The following is an 18,421-nucleotide window of genomic DNA, read 5'->3' as shown; positions in this document are numbered from 1 at the left end:
CACTTTCTCCTATAGCAGAGGCACACTCTAGGGATTGAAAAAGTCATTCTCTAATGCAGAAATTCTCAAATTTTGGGGTCTCCCTTCACACTCTTAAAAATTACTAAGGACAAAAAAAGATAAACAAAAAATAAAAAAAAACCCCAAAACAAAATAAACAAACAAAAAAATAAATTACTAAGGACAAAAACCCAGAAAGACTTACATGAATTGGTGCAAAGGGAAGTGAGCAAAACCAGGAGAACACTGAATGCAGTAAAAGCAGTATTGTAAGGATGATCAAATGTCAGTGTCTTGGCTTTTCTCAGAAATACAATGATCCAAGACAATTCTTAAGTTCTTATAATAAAAAATGCTATGTGCCCCCAGAGAAAGAACTGATGTCTGAACTGAAGCATACTATTTTTCTCAGAAATTTATTTTTATTTCTTTTTCTTTCTTTCATCTTTTTTGAGTTTTATTTTATAAAATAAGTACTATAGAAATATGTTTTACCTAATTGCACATGTATAATTTATATTAGATTGCTTACTTCCTCAGAAAAGGGAGAGTTATAGAACTTGAAACTAAAATTTTAAAAAACTGTTAAATATTGTTTTTTTAATACAATTGGGGAAAATATTATTTTAAAAATTACTGGGACTCCAAAGAACTTTTGTTTATATGGGTTATATCTACTGGTATTTACCTTATTAGAAATTAAAATGTATTATTCTGAAATAATTTTGATATCATGGATCTTCTGAGGAACCTCAGGTCCCCCAGTCCTCCTTCTAATGCTATCAATTCAAGCTTATATGTTCCACTTCATTCTAAGTTACCAGGGATTAATGCCCTAATTCTATTTAACCAGTTACCATAATGAGTTTTACTTTAAAGGTTTGGCAAAAAGAGAAGTCTACATATTTTCCACAGCATGTGGCAGAACACACTCCTGGACACTATTTTTGGTGCCTGAGGAGCGTGGGCTCGGATCATGACTGAATTCCCTTCCAAATGAGTCCTGGACAATGGATGGATGAGTCTGAATCTCTGTTATTGCTGTACTGGACTAGGCAGGTCATCTGGAACCATCACTCCTTACTGTCTGGCATCCTGCAAATGCCAGCATGGGTTCAAGCTTCAGTACTTCTGGACTTTTTCAAAGTCTCTGCCTTATCCTGCTGACTTCTTCCAAAGCTTGTCAGGTTCTAATCATCTCCAACCTCTTTTGCCTACAAGCAGTGATCATCAAATAGAAGCAGGCTTTATGAGCTTTATGCAGGATGGTCCTGAGATCTGTCCCTTTATAACACTCCCTCTCTCACTGAAATGTAGCCAGGAAGTAAAGTCGCATGATAATGCATCAAAAGCTGGGTTTGGAGTCGGGAAGATGCATCTTCATGAAATCAAATCCTGCCTCCAAAGCTTATCAGCTGTGTGACCCTAGGCACGGCACTTCATCCTGTTTCCCTCAGTTTCCTTATCTGAAAAATGAGCTGGAGACGGGAAAGGCAAATCACACCAGTAATTTTGCCAAGAAAATCCCAAGGAGTCATGAAGTAGGTTGACATGACTGAGCAACAGCAGCAAGTAGAAGCAAAGAGCCCAGTCAGGACCAAGAATGCACCCCGGCTTATCATAGTCTGCCTTCTCATTGCCTGGTCAGCAGACTGAAATCCTCCACAAAATATCTATGCATCCTCCAAATGAGGGAACAGGATCCTTCTATATACATCATCTTGTCTTTCCTAAGCAGAAGCCACCTCTTCCATGTGGAAAACTGCATCATCATCCTGTTCTTCTCCTTGTCCCCCAGTATATGGGTTTTACTTTTGCCTTATTTATGTATTTGCTTTTTATTTTTCAAAATACATGCTAAGATAGTTTCCAACAATCACCCCTGCAAAACCTTGTGTTCCATATTTTTCCCTCCCTCCCCATCTTTCCTTTGCCCTAGATAGCAAATAATCTAATATAGGTTAAACACATGCAAGAATTTCTATTTCTTAAGGGAAGATTTAGTTTTGACTATTATCCCCAGCCCCTAGCACAGATCCTGACACACAAAGGGCTTGTTGACTTGATATGAATTGAATTGAGCCTGAGATAGGCAAGGCAAGGATATCCAATTTACTAATGTAAAAACAGGCCCAGAGAGGTTGTCACTTGTTCAGTACCACACAGTTAGTAAGGGATAGAGATAACTGTTGTTCAGATTTGATAGTTTCTGTTCTTTAATCTGCTCTCTAAATAAGACACCAGGAGCTATACTTCTATGGGGGAAAATGATCTTGCTCTGTAGGTCTCCATGACCCTGAGTTTGTTGCACTTTTAAAGTAACAGAGCAATATAGTTCTTTGTCAAACTAAATAAAACAATTCATTTCAAGGAAAAATGGCGAGACATCTTCATCCCAGATTGGTCAGGGGTCATTTTTTTTTTACTAAGAAAACCTCAGATAACTTACTTTAACTGGGAGGAATGTCTCTCCAGGGAGGAATTTCTCTTGTCCTGGGCTATCCCTATTCTTATTTTTCTGCTCGCAAGGTTCTACCACAGCATAAAACAAGAAACAAGCCAATTTTCAAAGCCTGCATATGGTTTATTTAAGAGATAATGTCAGCAGAATAACAGTCGTCCAAACCAAACTGCTGCGTGATGAATGAAGGCTGAGTCAAGAAGACGTTTATTTCTGGAGCAGAAGTCATTCATCATAGAACATCATTCAGTTTGCCTCTTGTATGCAATGATCAATGGGGTGGATGTTGCGTTTTTGCCTGATAGTTGTTGATGAAGTAGTGACAGTTACTCACTGAGGTCGTTATGGGAAATGTGTTTGCTGATTGGTTTAGCCAACCTGTTCTCTCTCAGCCAATCCTAAGAGTGCAATTAGAAAGAAAAATAGACTGGCTTCTTGGTTTTTGTTGAGTTGGTTAAAATGAAGAGGAGGGCACTTTTACTGTAGCACTTGGGGGATGTTGTGAATGTGGGAACTCTCTTAGCCTTTGTAGCTCACAGTCCCCTTGGGGAGAAAAAGTTTCATAAACTCTGTGGCTCAGACAACTCATCACCCAGTGGACAACGATCTAGTGATGAGCCTCTTGGGACTGAGCTAGGGAGAACCCGGACCATCACTGGCCCTTCCCTCTACGAGGTCTGCTCACGTTTTAACTCTATTGACATGTGTACCTTTGGAGAGCTCAGGGAGACCATGATGAGACATCACATTGAACTCAAAAGAAGTGTCTGTATATATGTGTGTGTGGATGGAATCATATTTTATTTTGTTACAATTTTTAACATGTAAAAGACTGAGGAATTTGAAAATCTATTAAAGCAAGATGCTTCTGTAACAAAGAAAACCAGACCTCCTTGCAGGTTTCTACTACATGGTGTTTATTAGCAATAGGGTCCTTGTAGTATGAGGAAAAAGAGCACTCAGGTGCTCTTAGAGCACCTGGTGCTCAGGAGAACCTTGGTCTTGGTTCTTGGTTCTAATTTTAAATAATAAATAAGTATATAAATAATTGAATGAACAATTAAATAATAAAAAAGCCTATGAATCTTGAATAACTCACTAAATCAGTCTAGATTTCAGCTCTGTGTACTGCAAAATAAAGAAATGGAACTATCTTACCCCAGGCCAGGGGTTGTCTTGAGGGCCAGGGTACGGTGTCTCAAGTCCCAAACTACCCGTGGTCCAGGAAGTTTTATCACCAGGAACAAAGGAGAGAATAACATAAAATACTTCTAGAGTCCAAGCCAGAATCTATGGATTAATCCATAGAAGATGGAAGAAAAAGATGGGTATGAATATCAGGAAAATCAGAATGGGGATTTTATCAATGATCACATGAACTGCTTGATACATGTGTGATGGAGATAACAAAAATACTTAAACTCTGCCACCTGCTGCCTCTTGGATCTAAGATATGGAAGGGTTCTAGGTCAGGGCTTGGCAGTTTGGGGGAAACCTCTGGAGTCCGACTGGCAAGGTGGAAAGAGAAAGGCACTGTGGGTATCTCTGTGTGTTATTCAGGGAGGGATCTTGTAAGGTCAGGTGGAGTACTGGCCGAGGGAAGCTACAAGGGCAGTGTGATACAATGGGGAGAAACTTTGATGAACCTCTATTCAAACATGATCTTCATGAACTCTTGAAAAGGAGCAGATGTATCTGGTTGGTATTGACGTACTGGTGATCAATTTAGTGACAGATATGTACATGTAATGGAGAAGTTAAAAATATATATATATATATAATTAATTTAATTAATAAATACAAAAATAAATAAATTAAATATATATAACATATATATATACATGAGATTAGTTTTTAATATTTTATATATTTATATACATATTATAATATATATTTTTTATATAGATATGTTTCTCAATATGTATACAATATATATGTTAGTTTATGTTAGTTTTGCATTTATATGTTAGTTTAATGAATTTAAAAACATTGTTTTGAGAAAGGGTCCACATAGACTTAACCAGGCTCAGTCAACAAGGTCTTTGACACACAAAACAGTTAAGAACTTTGGCAAGTCTGAGAGCTGGACAGATGGATGTCAGGGCTTTAACCTGAGAGACCTTTGTCTGAGCTATCCAAAATGATTCATTGATCCGTCAGCATCATTTGCTTTTCTGTCATAATACACTGAATACTAATGCATTTATCTTTGAATTTTATTAATTAAAAAGAAAAATGTGTGGCAAAGGTAAGTGAAGAAATGGGAATAATTGTGAGAAAATCAGTCTTTGTTGCCTTTCATTTCTCTTTAACACAAGCAAACTCAGGTACCCCACTTTTCTCACTGAATCTGATGTGTCAAAAAAACATCGACTTTAATTAATTTCAGATCTCATGCCTCTCCAGAGTGTCTACATTTTAAATGGGGCAAAACAGATAGGTAAAGTAATAGATCACTAAGAATCAAGTTGTACCAGTGGTACCAGGGTGATAGAAAGATGGGGGTGGTGGTGGTGATAACCCTGAAATTATAGATAACTATATAGATAATTATAGATAAATGGCCATCCTGCCCAGGACTAAAGCAGGGAGGAATGGGATGGGGACTGGTAATGGTGTATTAGAGGGAAGAACAGTAAGTTAAAGGTCTCCCTCTTTGCCTGGGCTTCTCTTTTGCATTTATCTCATTCTTATTTATGTCATTTGCTTAAAAGAAAAATCAATCTATTTTTATATCTTGTAATGAATGTTCTCAGCCCTTATGCATAGTAGTCATAGATTTAGCCCTAAATCCAAGTTCATCTAATCTAATCCACTTGTGGAGAAACTGGGGACTCAGGTATTAAGTAGCTTCCCTAAGGTTATCAAAGTAGGTAGGTGCCATTTAATACCTGAGTCCCCAGTTTCCTTTAATGTTAGCTAAATTGAATGTGGAAAATACTGAAATTCTTTTTTTTTTTTTTTTTTTTTTTTACCATTATCTGAGATTTGTTTTACAGGATTTGTTTTTTCCCTTCCTTTCTAGGATCTATTTTTTGAGTGTTGCACTGAAATAGAATTCCTACTTTTGAGACGTGAAGGTTTATCCCTACAAGAGGAGGTAATATACCTATATGTTAACACCAAACCTCTGTTAAAAATACTAGTTCTATCTCCAGGCAAGCATCCTCGATGCACCAAAATGCATAAAACATCTATGGTAAAGAGTATCAAGAATCTCAACTCATCTTCTTAATTAATGTGACTTAGCAATAGACATAATTTTTGATCCTAGAAATACAGAGACTCATAATGTTATACTATTAATAACAAAACTCATCATAAATCTAACTTTGGGCAGACACAAGACACGTGAAAATGGATTGTTATTCTAAGACATAGCATTTATACTTCTGAAATCTAGTTTTTATCGCTATGCAGTCCATCACAGCCCTTGCCTGTGCATATGAGTTTATCAGTTCCCCATTCGCTTAGAAACTAATCTCAAACAGAATTTCAGGATTCAAGATACTTGACAGGTAGACAAAGGCTGGGGGGAAACAAGTTAAAAAATAGAGAATGAAAATAGAAATTGTGAAAAGAAGCGAGATAAGTTAGCTGTGATGGCAGAATTGGATTGTTTAGGATCCCTAAGTTGGAGTATAAGTCCAGTGAAGTAAAAAATGACATGAAGTATATCATTAGGAAATAAATAATTGTAAACCCAAGAAATCCAGAGCTGGAAGGGTCCTTAGAGATCAAGTCTAACTCGCTCAATTTACAGATAGGAAAACTGAGGCCCAGGGAAGTTGAGTGATTGTCTAGGATCACACATAGAATCCTAGCTCTGTAGCTGAAGAGACTTGTCTAGTCCATTTTACAGATGGGGAAACTGAGGTCCAAGGAAGTTGAGTGATTGTCTAGTGTCATACAAAAGTTCCTACAGATGAGGGAACTGAGGTCCAGGAGGTTGATGACTTACTTAGGATTCCTCAGGTAGGATTTCACAGTGACAAAATTGGCACTATATAAATACCAGTTATTGTCATCATCGTGAAATCACACTTTTATCCCACTGGATATTAAGTGTACATTTAACGAGCCACTAAATCAAAAATGTTGCTAAGTCATATTTATATCTACATTCATCTCTTGGATATATTTCTTGACTTTCTCTACCAGGCCATTTTGTTCTGTGCAGGCTCCATTTTGGGAATCATTAATTCTAGAGCAGTTTTCCGTGTCTCATATCAATCTAATTATAAGAGCTTAACATTCCCCTAAGGGGGGAAAGACTTGCAGGCCCCCCAGAAGTAAAATGCCAAAATGCTTGTTTGTGGGGGGTGCATAGTGTTTTACAGTCTGATAAAGATGCCCAGATTTTATGGGTTCACATTTTAAGACAACAATTTTGACACAATCTTGAATGAAAAATTGTATTTTATCAGTAAAAATTACCTTTTTTTCTGATCTTTAATATTTTAATCTCTGCATTGTCTTGCCCACAAAAGGCACTTCTTCCTTTGTAGCAATAGTTAGCCCATGGGGGATTTTCTCCATTTTTCAGTGTTCTTCCAGCTCCAAAAAGCCTATATTCCTGGTGGTAGATTCAGTAAAATTCATCCAGTTGCTACATCCTTCTAACACTCTTTTTTTTTTCTCCTGAAGATTAATTAGATTATTTCTCAGTAAAAATGTTTGAGTTCTTGGCATTTCATTTTTAACTTTGGCCCATTTTCCTCTTCCAACATAGTTTGGTGCTTCATTAAGGAATGGAGGTCACCCTTGGTTCTCATAGGCTGGATCTAGCTGTGGAAAGATCATAGGGTCAATTGATTGAAACCTAAAAGGAACCTCAGAGGTCATCTAAAACAGCCCTTCAATTTACATTTGAAAATAATATAATATTGGCAAAACATTCCATTTGAACCTAGGTCCCTGCATTTTTCATCACAAAAGCCAAAATACTTTGTTTTTCACAACCTCCAACTCACAGGCCCTCACTGTGACAACCCTTTCACTTACTGGACCTTTCTGGGAAACTTTCCTCTCTCGGGACTTCTTCCTACTTTTGTGCATCATCTCACGCTCTCAGATCAAGGCAGGTCCCCCTGTTCTGCTTAATAAGAAAAGGACCACCTTTGGAATCCCACCAGAGAGGCTGGATTTGTTTTCTGGGCTGTGAAAGGGGCCAAGGAGGCAGGACATTGCCTAGACTAGGACTAATGAGAACTCACCAAACTATCTCTCTCTGCATTCTGTGTATGTGCCCGTCTATATCGTTCTGCATTTCCTTCACCCCTTTTCCCAGTGTTTAGTCCTAGAGAGTAGGTACTGAGTTTATTGCCTTGTACAGTGTTTATCTCCTCACAAACAGCCTGAGGGTCCTCAGGAAATATTATCTGATGGAGGGTGAAGGTAATGGATCTTTAAACAATTATTTCCTTTGGATGTCAGATCTTTGGACTAATGTAAATTGGAAAGAGGGAGCCTGCCTTATTTATTTTATTTCCTCCCCCCCCTTGTTTCTGCTAATGGTCCTTTGAATAGGCTGTATAAGAGCCTCCCATTCTGCTTCATTCTGTGAGATATAATTCTCCTGTCCTCATGTGAAGAATATTCTTTGTGCAGAAGTTTATGAAACATCCACTTAATATTCCTCCATTCTTTTGAAGACAATGCCGGATGACATTGGCTCCAGACTGCTTTTAAAACAGTCCGTTGACTTTGATCTCATTCTCTCTCACTGTTCATTTCTGTCAAATCTGGCTAAGAGCGGGGAAAAAAACCCTTAAGAAAAGGCCAGACTATTAAGGCAGTTTTCAAAACTCTAAGAAAAGACTAAGCTGTTGATAGCATTTTCAAAATGTTCAAATCTTCCGAGCTTTGCGGGATAAGGGTAAGGGAAGCTCTCACTTATCACATCTTGAAGACCCTTTATGTCATCTGTTTTCTCAAGCTGGGAAATGGGGAGGGGTATAGTTTGCCTATTGTGAAGTGAGTCTGGAAAGGGGAGGCAGTCAATGAATATATAGTAGCCAGGATATAAGGGAGACCAAGGGAGAAAGGTAAAAATCCAGTCCTTTCATTTTCCATGGCTTAATAGCCCCATACCTTTCTTCACCCCCAGTGCCCTCCAATGGCAGATGGGTGGGTTCCTGAAGTTCATCTCCATTCTCACAAGGAGCTTCATATTGCACAAGGCAAAGAACATTTAGCATATTTATCATTTTTTGTTTCAATATCAAACAAGTTATTTGTTTGCCTGCTAGATTATGTCTATCCCAGTTAATAAATGCAACTCTATTTACATTTCTGTACCATGAAGAATGTTCTATTCAATTCAACATAAATTAAACGTCTATTATATATGTACAAGGCACTATATTAGTCTGGATAATAAGGATATAAAACTAGGCAGCCCTCAAGGGGCTGTCAATCCAGGAGGGATATGTAAATGTAAATATGTAAAACAAAACTGATAAAAGGGAAGATGGAAAAGTACCAAAAGGAGGTAACTTTTTTTAAAAGTGTGATCATTTATATCTTGAAAACTGGTAAATGCTACAAATTGAGGCATAGAATTATCAAGTTCTAGATTTAAGAAAGTGATAGAGAAAATGTAAATAAAATTAATTATGCAGATTAAATTTAAAGTATTCTCTCCTTCTTTCCTTTTGAAACATTTATTAGTCCAAACGGTTCATGTCAGGGAATTCAATGCAAAAAAAAAAATTAGAAATATTTATTTCTTAAGAAATATAAGTGGGGAGAGCTACTTGAAGGCTAGAAGGATATAGAATCATAGTTCTAGAGTTAAAAGGCATCTTAAAAACCTTCTAGTCTAACTCCCTATTTTCCCAAGAAAACTGCAGTCAAGTGGGGTCATACCAGTAATAGAGACTGACTCCAGAATCAGTGCTTTTCTCCAGTAGGCCATCTTGGAGTCTCAGGGAGGCTTTTATAGAAGAGAAAGTCCCACAAAGAAGGGAGGGATGTAAGAGACAGAAATGGGGTGGCTGTCCATTTTGGCAATGCAGAAAGCATAAGCAAAGGCAGGGAGCTGGAAGAAGATGAGAAAAGAAGGGTAGGTGGTACCGAAGGGACAGAGGCTAGTCCAGTTTGGTTGGTATGCAAGAACAAGATTATGTGATAATCAACTGGGATGGACTTGGCTCTTTCCAACAATGAAGTTATTCAAGACAATTTCAATAGACGTGATGGAGAGAGCCATCCCCATCCAGAGAGAGAACTATGGAGACTGAATGTAGATCAAAGCATAGTATTTTCACCTTTGTTGTTGTTTTCTTGCTTGTTTTTTTATCTCTCATTTTTTTTTCCTTTTTGATCTGATTTTTCTTGTGCAGCACGATAAATGTGGAAATATGGTTAGAATTGCAGATGTTTAACCTATATTGGATTACTTGCTGTGTAGGGGAGGGAGTGGGGAGAAGGAAAGGAGAAAATTAATTTTGCAAGGTTGAATATTGAAAACTACCTTTGCATGTATTTTGGAAAATAAAAAGTTATTATTTAAAAAAAGGAATAAAAAAAGGAGTATATGAATAGGAACGTTAGGCAGTGATGCAGGCTGAAGAATGGCTGAGTCAGAACTTTACCTTTAATTCACTAGGCACTGAGCTTCCTCTCTCCAGTCACATAAGCACCTCATCCAGGCCCTCAGCCCCCTTACTGAGCCTCTCTCCAGTCCACCTTCCATCCAACTAACAGAAGCATCAGTGAACTCCAGCATAAAATTCAGACTCCCCTCCTCCGTCAGCTGAACCCTTTCCCATCGTGCTTCCAATCTAGTGGTAGGCAGTCAGGGAACATTTGTTAAACACCTGCTATCTGCCAGACACTCTGCTAAGTGCTGGAGATACAGAGAAAGGCAAGACACAGATCTTACCCACAAGATGCTTACAGTTTAATCGAAGAGACAATAAGCAAAGGGCTATAAAATGGATAAATTGGAAGTAACCAATAGCGGGACAGCACTGGTGACCCATTGGTTACCTCCCTGTCCCCCCCCACCCCTTTCCCTCCATGTTCATCTCCAGATTTCACATCTTAGTCCAGATTTTCCATAGCCTATCCTGATTCCCACCTTCCCCCACAGTTACTTTGCCCAAATTACTTTGAATTTCTCTGTGTAAATATTTGCATTTACTTATTCGTATAATGCTAGATGGGTTTATTGGTTCGAGTGCCAGCCATGGAATTCAAAGCCAGTCTTAGACATTGTGCAGGATCTTCCACATTATATATAACCTCAGTTTGCCTGTTTTCTCATCTCTAACCTGGAATAATAATAGCATCTCCTCCTCAGGGTTATTGTGAGGATCAAATGAGATAAAAATTATAAAGCACATAGCACAGAGCCTGGTAGGTGCTGTATAAATATTAACCATCATTATTATTTGTATTGTTTTCCCCAAGTTGAATATGAGCTGTTTGAGAGTCGGGGTTTGTCCTTGCAATCTTCAGGACCTAGCACAATGCCCAGAGCATAATAGTGGGTATTTTCTAAATATTTTTGGCACTGAATTCCCTGACATGAACCATTTGGACTTTAATCTTTAAAAAAAAAGGACTTTACGTCTCCCAGTCTCCATCTCTCCCATAAGTACAAACACATGCAGGAGTGAGCTAATAAATATTTCAAAAGACAGGGAGGGAAGCATTAAGTAGGACACACCTTTAAGTTTAATTTGCATTGTTATTTTTATTAACATTTTCTCCATCACTTTCTTAAGTCTGGACAATCAACAACATGATAATTCCAAGCCTCAATTTGTAGCATTTGCCAATTTTCCAGGTATAAATGATAAAACTTAAAAAACACTCTCCTTGGCTCCCACCCACCCCTGCTATAAGTTATTACATTGAAATATTTGATGAAAATGGCTTAGTATTTTTGATTCCCAAGTCTTGAGGATTTCAGAATTTTCCTTAAAGTGCTAAATCTGCCAAAACTGTCACGAGGACCTTAGGTTGGGAACAAAACTGTCAGCGGCCGCTACCTATTCAGGTGTTGCTCTTGTTGGACAATAGAAGGTTGCTGGATTCTAGAAATGCCCCAGGTGCCTGGTTTAATATACTTTCGTTGTCCACATCACCAAGAGGGATTGCAGTTGACACTGGCAATTGCTATTTGTGTGTGGAAATGAGAATGAAAAGAGCTGCATGAACCCCACAGTTCCTGGCTCCCTATTTCCTTGTTCAGCCTGTCCTCCGGCTAGTTCCTGTGACAGGTTGGAGCACAGCCCACAGCTGTTGATGACTCTTTTTCCAGTTCATGATCTTTTCAGGCCCTTTGCTCACCACAGGATGGTCATAAGTTAAGTAATTAATGGTCAGCCCCCCATGAGCACCTTTAAGTAGAAGCACTGAGAAATCCCAAATATTGTGCAAACTCCAAAGCGTCCAAAGATCCAGGGACATTGAAAAGATGGGCCAGCAAAACTCCCAGGAGGGAGGACAGTATATTTTCCTTTTTGAAAGGCTTTGCTGCTGGAAATCAGAGCCCTTTAAGTGAGGGCCTCCTCCATGGTGGCCAGAACCCTTCCTTAAACCCCTACAGATATTATCCACTGACACTGAAATTAAGGATTGACTGTGGGCTCCTGCATTTAAAAAATGAGAGCATCCGCTTTTGAAAAATGAAAGCCTCTGAAGAGAATGGGCAAAATGTGGGATTCACATGGCAGTTATGAACCGTTGGCTCCAATTTTATGTCCAAAATGTCATTTATAGGGTTCCACGTCCATTAGATGGGCTTTCCCACCTGAGTCCCCTTCCATCTTTCTTTGTCATTATTGGTCCTTCCTGGATTTGGCTTAAAATCTATGTGTACAAAGATGCTTTCCTGATAAATTCTCCCCCTAGTCACCCTATTCAGTCCAAAACCCCTGGGAATTAGGTCAGGGGAAATCAAAATATTTGTGATCATATATTCTTAAGTGTCTCCCCCCCCCTTTTTGAGAAATTATAAGCAAGAACCAATAGCCTGATGCTTTTTATTTATTCATTTCCTTAAGACTTGTGTGTGTTTGCAGGATTATATTTTTAGAGCTGAAAGGGGTATTAGAACCTTTCTACTCAATGATTATTAGCTGGGTGGGAAAAGGGACTGGGATTGGGACTTCCTTGGAATGGGAGATGCCCAGGGAAGGAAACTCCCTCTTCCAAAGCAGATAGGTTCCTTTTCTGTGACTTTTGGATGAGGAGAATTGTCTGGAGCACTGAGAGGGTCCAGGATGTGTCAGATGTGAGCACTGAAAGCACTCCTTCTTGATCTTATTTATCCTTTCTGCAACACTGCTTCTTTATCAATGACTGAACAAAAAAGAAATACCAATTAGGGCAACCAACTTCCTTTCATGACACTAGTCTGGGAAATTGCAAAGGTTTCCTTTTCATGATTTATTCATGAGACTTAAAGTGAATAACCTTTTCTATTTTTAAAAAAGGACATATTTTTCTACAAGTATTATTTTGATTTGCTTTAGAATGTAAAAACATTAATTTAACAGCTCTCTAAAAATAATAATAATTTAGGGGTAGGTAGGTGGTACAGTAGATAGTGCACCAGCCCTGAAGTCAGGAGGACCTGAGTTCAAATCTGGCCTCAGACACTTAACACTTCCTGGCTGTGTAATCCTGGGCAAGTCACTTAACTCCAATTGCCTCAGCAAAATAATAATAATAATAATAATAATAATAATAATTTAAATCAAGATCCCTTGAGAGAATTCATGGATATATTTCAAAAGGTCCATGAACTTGGATAAGAAAAGATACTATACCTTGATTTTCATTCCCTTCTAATGAAATTTAGCATTTCCTTCAGTTTTGAAGGGAGGCAACTTAATATTGTTCTGAGAAGGGAGTCTTATAGACTTTACGAGGCTGCCCAAGGTTCCACAGGTGGAACTACAAGAGAAAGTTGAGGATTTTTCCTTGAAGCTGATTTTCTTGGCAGAAGGAGACAGATTTTCAGGTCGCTGAGAGCAGTTGTACTCAGCCCATCAGAGATTATTACAAGTTTAGTTTCATGAGTAGGTGGTAGTCATGTCTCGGTGAATGATGAGTTCGTGGGTATATCTAGCAGTATGAGTAGTGAGTCAGTGGTAAGTCTGTGTGAATCTGGATAGCTGAAGATCCTCAGGAAAATTTAGGAGAAATATGTGCTCCCGAAGGGTTAGCAAGGTGTGGGTGAATGGGCTCAGGTGTGGAATTCTGAGTCCTGTTCGACCCCAGCAATCTGGGACATGATGATAGGAGCTGGCTCTAGAGAACCTTGGGGATCAGTACGGGGGTGCTACCTGAGTAATTGTTGGAGTGATTGAAAGTCCTGGGATTGAAGCAGTCCAAGGGTCTGAAGCCTTGTCAACAATGGGAATAATGGAGCTGGCCTAATTCTTAATCTCCAGGGTCTTGTTAACAAGGGTAGAGAAGGCTTGGGGGAAAGCCACTGAACTCAGGATCTGGATAGGAAAAAGTGGATGGGTAGAGACCCACCATGTTTTTATTCAGTTGTTTTTCAATTATGTTAATTAAAATTCTAATTTCTAAAATATATATAATATATATAAATAAAATTCAAAAATTCAAAAATTCAAGCAATTACCTCTGACCTCCCATTTAATTTCCTGCTCCTCTTTCTGCTTAGTATATATAATGGAAGGTACCTAGTCTGCAATATCATAGGCATCTTAAAGTATATTTGCCCTGCTTAGAGCAGGTTTTCTTAATTGGTTTTACATAGAGAGAAAAATACAATTCTAGAGTATTAGTAACTGTTCATTCTGCTAAGAGGGTACTGGAGTTGTTAAAAGGCTCATTTCTACTCCAGTGGCATTATACACGAGCAAATTAGCCTGATGCCAAGTGGGACAATCTAGCCATCCCAAGATTATCTCCCTATGGTTTGAAATTTTACTCAAATATTTGTTGAATGTCATCTTTTCCATGTAGTCACTTTGAGAGGTTGTATATTTATTTGGGAGGTTGTATATTCATTCCAGTTCTTCTATTGTTCAAAACACTTTTGGAATTCTTTCTCTTTAACTTCCCAGAAGGACGTTATCTTTCTCTCCTCTCCAGAACACTTCTGATTATGCTTCTTTTGGCACTTTCCATATTCTATCACATTACAATCATCTGTCTCCAATACTATATTGTAAAGTTATTTGAGAAAAGAACTGTTTCTTTTACATCTTTATATCCCTCACAACAGGAATAGCTTGTGGTGGAGTGAATAGAGCCCAGACCTAGTGTCAAGAAGACTCCTCTCTCTCTGGATTCAAATCCTGTTTCCAACACTTCCTAGCTATATGACTCTGGGCCAGTCATTTCACTCTGCCTCAGTTTCCTTAGCTGTAAAATGAGCTGGAGAAGGAAATGGCAAATCATGTTAGTATTTCTGCCAAGAAAACTCCAAATGGGGTCATGGAGAGTCAGACATAACAAAAAAATAAAATTAAAAATTAAAAATGGAAAATATTAAACAATAACAAAAACTTAACCCTTAGAGCAATTTCCAAAGAAGAGTTAGTGAAAAGTTTAGGGCCACTACAGAAATAGTGGTGTGAGGGAGAGAGCAGAGAAACCTTCTCAAGTAATTGTTTTGAACACAGCAACACTTTTTTGGATGTACAAATTCTGGTGTGTGTGGGAGAAAAAAAAAGATCAACCTCATTATAGTCACACCTGGGATGTTAGTCTATGGGTGTAGATTTCTAAATAATCTTTTTCAGCAGAATGCACCTGGAATTACTTACTTTAAACCACCTGGGATGAGAACTACTTAGTAAAATATTTCTGTGAATTGGCCTCTTTAAAAAAAAAACTTTTAAAGTTATCCAGTTCTTTCTCTCAAGTACAAACTCATTGCTGGTTTTGGAGGCCATCATAGTAAAGTTGAGTTGAGTTTGAATTTGTAATTGGGGTTCAAATCTGAGTTCTACCGTTTAATAGCCATGGGACTGTAGGCAAGGTGCACATCATGGGGCTTAGTTAACTCCGTCCAGAGAGGTTTAATTAGCTGACTTCTAAAGTTCCCTTCCAGTTATGAATCGATGATCCAGTGAACATGAAACATATGGTGACACCTGTTTCATACTTTATTTTTCCCAGTTACCTTTAAAACAATTGTTAGCATTTGTTTTTAAAACTTTGAGTTCCAGATTCTTTCCCTTCCTCCCTTTGTACCTCCCACCCCTATTGAGAAGGCCCATGTGAAGTTGTAGAAAACATTTCTGTAAAAGTCATAGTGAGAGAAAACGCAGATCTCCTCCCAAACAAAGAAACACTCAAGAAAAAAAGTAAAAAAATAAAGGAGGCTTCAGTCTGTATTCAGACACCATCAGTTCTTTCTCTGAGTATGGATAGATTTTTCATCCTAAGTGCTTCAGAGTAGTTGCGGATCATTGTGTTGCTGAGAATAGCAAAGTCATTCATAGTTGATCATCTCACAACATGAAGATGAAATAGAGAAAACTGTCTATTGCATCAAGTAAGAGATTTGTGTTCATTTTTCCCACAATTCTCCTAAATGTGACTTTAGTGAAATTTTCTCTTCTAGGAGAATTTGTTACAGTGGAATATTCTTTTTTTGATGAACTAAAACCCTGGGGTCCAGAGGATATTCTCTAAGTCTGTAATTGGCTATTTAGCAAAGTTCTGCTGATCATGACTAATGTCACTGCATATTTTTAAGTGTCTAAAAACCCACCCCACATATACACATGCATGTGGATATGTATGTGTACCCATACAGACGTGTGTGTAAAGATAGATAGATGTAGACATGGTCTGTGAACTGGTCATTTCATTGATGTGGGAAACTTCTGATATAGAAGCTCTAATGATACAGACTGGCCACAGACTGGCCACTGGTAGGAACTTACAGTCTTGGAGAGTTGTATCGGGGCACTGAGAGGTTTAGAGATTAATCCTTGGTGACATGATTTCTACATATGAGAGACAGGACTCGAATCCAGATCTTCTTGACTTTTTAGCCACTAAGCCATGGGATCTCTTCCAATGTCTTCCCCTCACATATTACTTGGACAAGACTTTATGCTCCTGACTGAAAATTTTCCTCGTCTGCCCTCCATGCTTAGAGTATTCTCCCTTCCCATCTCTTCCTCCTCCAAATCTCAGCTAAAAGCCCATCTTCTACAGAAAGCTTTCCCCTATTTCCCTTAATTCTCAGGCTTCTCTGTTGCTTATTTCCAGTGGGTGCCCTCATATTGTCTGTCTCTTGTTTGTACAGGGGTATTTGCATTTTATTTTCTCCATCAGATTATACCTTTCTTGAGGGCAGTCTGTCTCTTGACCAGTGGCAGGAACATAGTAGGTACTTCATAAATGTTTATTGATTGATGAGGATACCTTTAAGGCCCCTTCCCAGGTCTATGATTATTGAATTCTTATATATGTCTATAATCATTGAAATATTACTGAGTCCAACTGCCTGAGTCCAAATATAATTGAAATATGAATGAGTCCGATTGCCTGGAACCAGGGGAGTCCAGTTCGTCTTCTAGACATGTGCTGGCCCTGTTGATAACTCAAGCCTTCTCCAGCTGTGAAAGTTAGAGGCAAAAACAATGACCATCTGTCAGGTACTGCTCAGAGAAATCTCAGTAAGTGGGGCTACTAGCCCCCAAACAGAAAGTGTCATTGTGACAACCTGATGGAAATGTTGTACAGCCCTCTTCTCCAGTATCATCACTGATAGTGGCATGTAGGCTAAAACGGAAACTGTCCAGCATCAGTACAAATAAATCTGTACACAATAAATATATTTCCAGTAATCTTAGTAATTCCAGAAATCCATACTGGATCTGGATAGCTGTAGGTGAATGTTACTTGAAACTGATATTTTGGCATTTGGGAGAGTCTAATTTGGTAAACATTTTAAAAGTCATTTCTTTAAGGAACCCATTTCTGTCTTTTCCAGCTACCATCTGAGGCAACTTTGTCCACAGTAATGAAGCTGGAGATGCTTTTTGATCCCTCTAACGGCTGTGTCTTAAAGTCAGAAGACATTTTCAAGTGGATTACAGCTCTTCTGAAATAAGCACTCTTTATATTGCAATCTTTACAAGGATGAAGAAAATTCAATAGTGTTTTGTTCAAATTAGCTTAAAATTATGGTTATTATGGTTTTGCTATTAAAAAAAACAAAATAAAGGGTGTCTTCCTTTTTACAAAATTTATGCTTTTTATTCTTTAATAATGCAAAGCAGTGAGTTCTTAAAAATCTCATTTCAGAAAATAGACTTTAATTACTTTATATTTTGCTTTAAATTCCAAAGCTACTTTTAAAGCTACACCTCCCTCCAAAAAAAGGACTCCTGGGGAAAAAAAGGGTCCTAGAAAAGCTCCACAATGGAACTATTTTTGTCTTATGTATTTATGAGGATTTATGATGAAGATAAATTCACAGCCATACCACAAAGAGCCACACAAAAACTAACTACGTCTTAAGGTTGAGGTCATTTCTATTTGCTGTATCTACTTGTCTGTAGAACTAGGAGGAGGGAAAGGTATCTCTGCCATTACATGTGTGTGGAGGAGTAAAATATTGGGAGCTTTTTTCTAGGATTTACTTGGTTTTCCTTATAAGCCCTCACAGTCCAGTTTCTCTTCTGATCAGCGGCAGCCAGGCTCTAAGTGACAACACTTACCCCGATTCTTTGTGGATTTCCAGCTTATGATGTCCATATGCTACAGTGCTACTACTCTAAGTGGGCTTCTCACCCGCTTTGGATGGGCTGTTGGAGTCCTGAGCCTGGGTGTGACAAGTCCATGTTTTCAGAAGGACAAGAGATCCTTCCCCTTTTACAGTCCCAGATTCTACTTGTACAAGCTCTAGGAGGGCTTTTAAAGTCACCTAATTCAACCCCTTCATTTTATAGACTTGAAAACTGAAACGTAGAGAAAAGGCTCCTGTAAGATCACCTAAAT

General features: G+C 38.3%; 1 protein-coding gene across 1 annotated transcript in view; it reads left to right on the top strand.

Moving 5' to 3' along the window:
* CFAP54 (cilia and flagella associated protein 54) overlaps positions 1–17,660 on the top strand; it is a 299,509-nt gene extending 281,849 nt beyond the window's left edge. Inside the window, exons 67-68 of the mRNA XM_031939791.1 lie at positions 5,487–5,561; positions 17,412–17,660. Coding sequence (XP_031795651.1) covers positions 5,487–5,561; positions 17,412–17,531 — 195 coding nt within the window. The 3' untranslated portion in view covers positions 17,532–17,660. The remainder of the gene's footprint in view (positions 1–5,486; positions 5,562–17,411) is intronic.
* Positions 17,661–18,421: the final 761 nt, after the last annotated feature.

This window comes from Sarcophilus harrisii, chromosome 5 (assembly GCF_902635505.1).
Source record: "Sarcophilus harrisii chromosome 5, mSarHar1.11, whole genome shotgun sequence".
NCBI classification, from domain to species: domain Eukaryota; kingdom Metazoa; phylum Chordata; class Mammalia; order Dasyuromorphia; family Dasyuridae; genus Sarcophilus; species Sarcophilus harrisii.
This window is presented reverse-complemented; position numbering and strand designations above follow the sequence as displayed.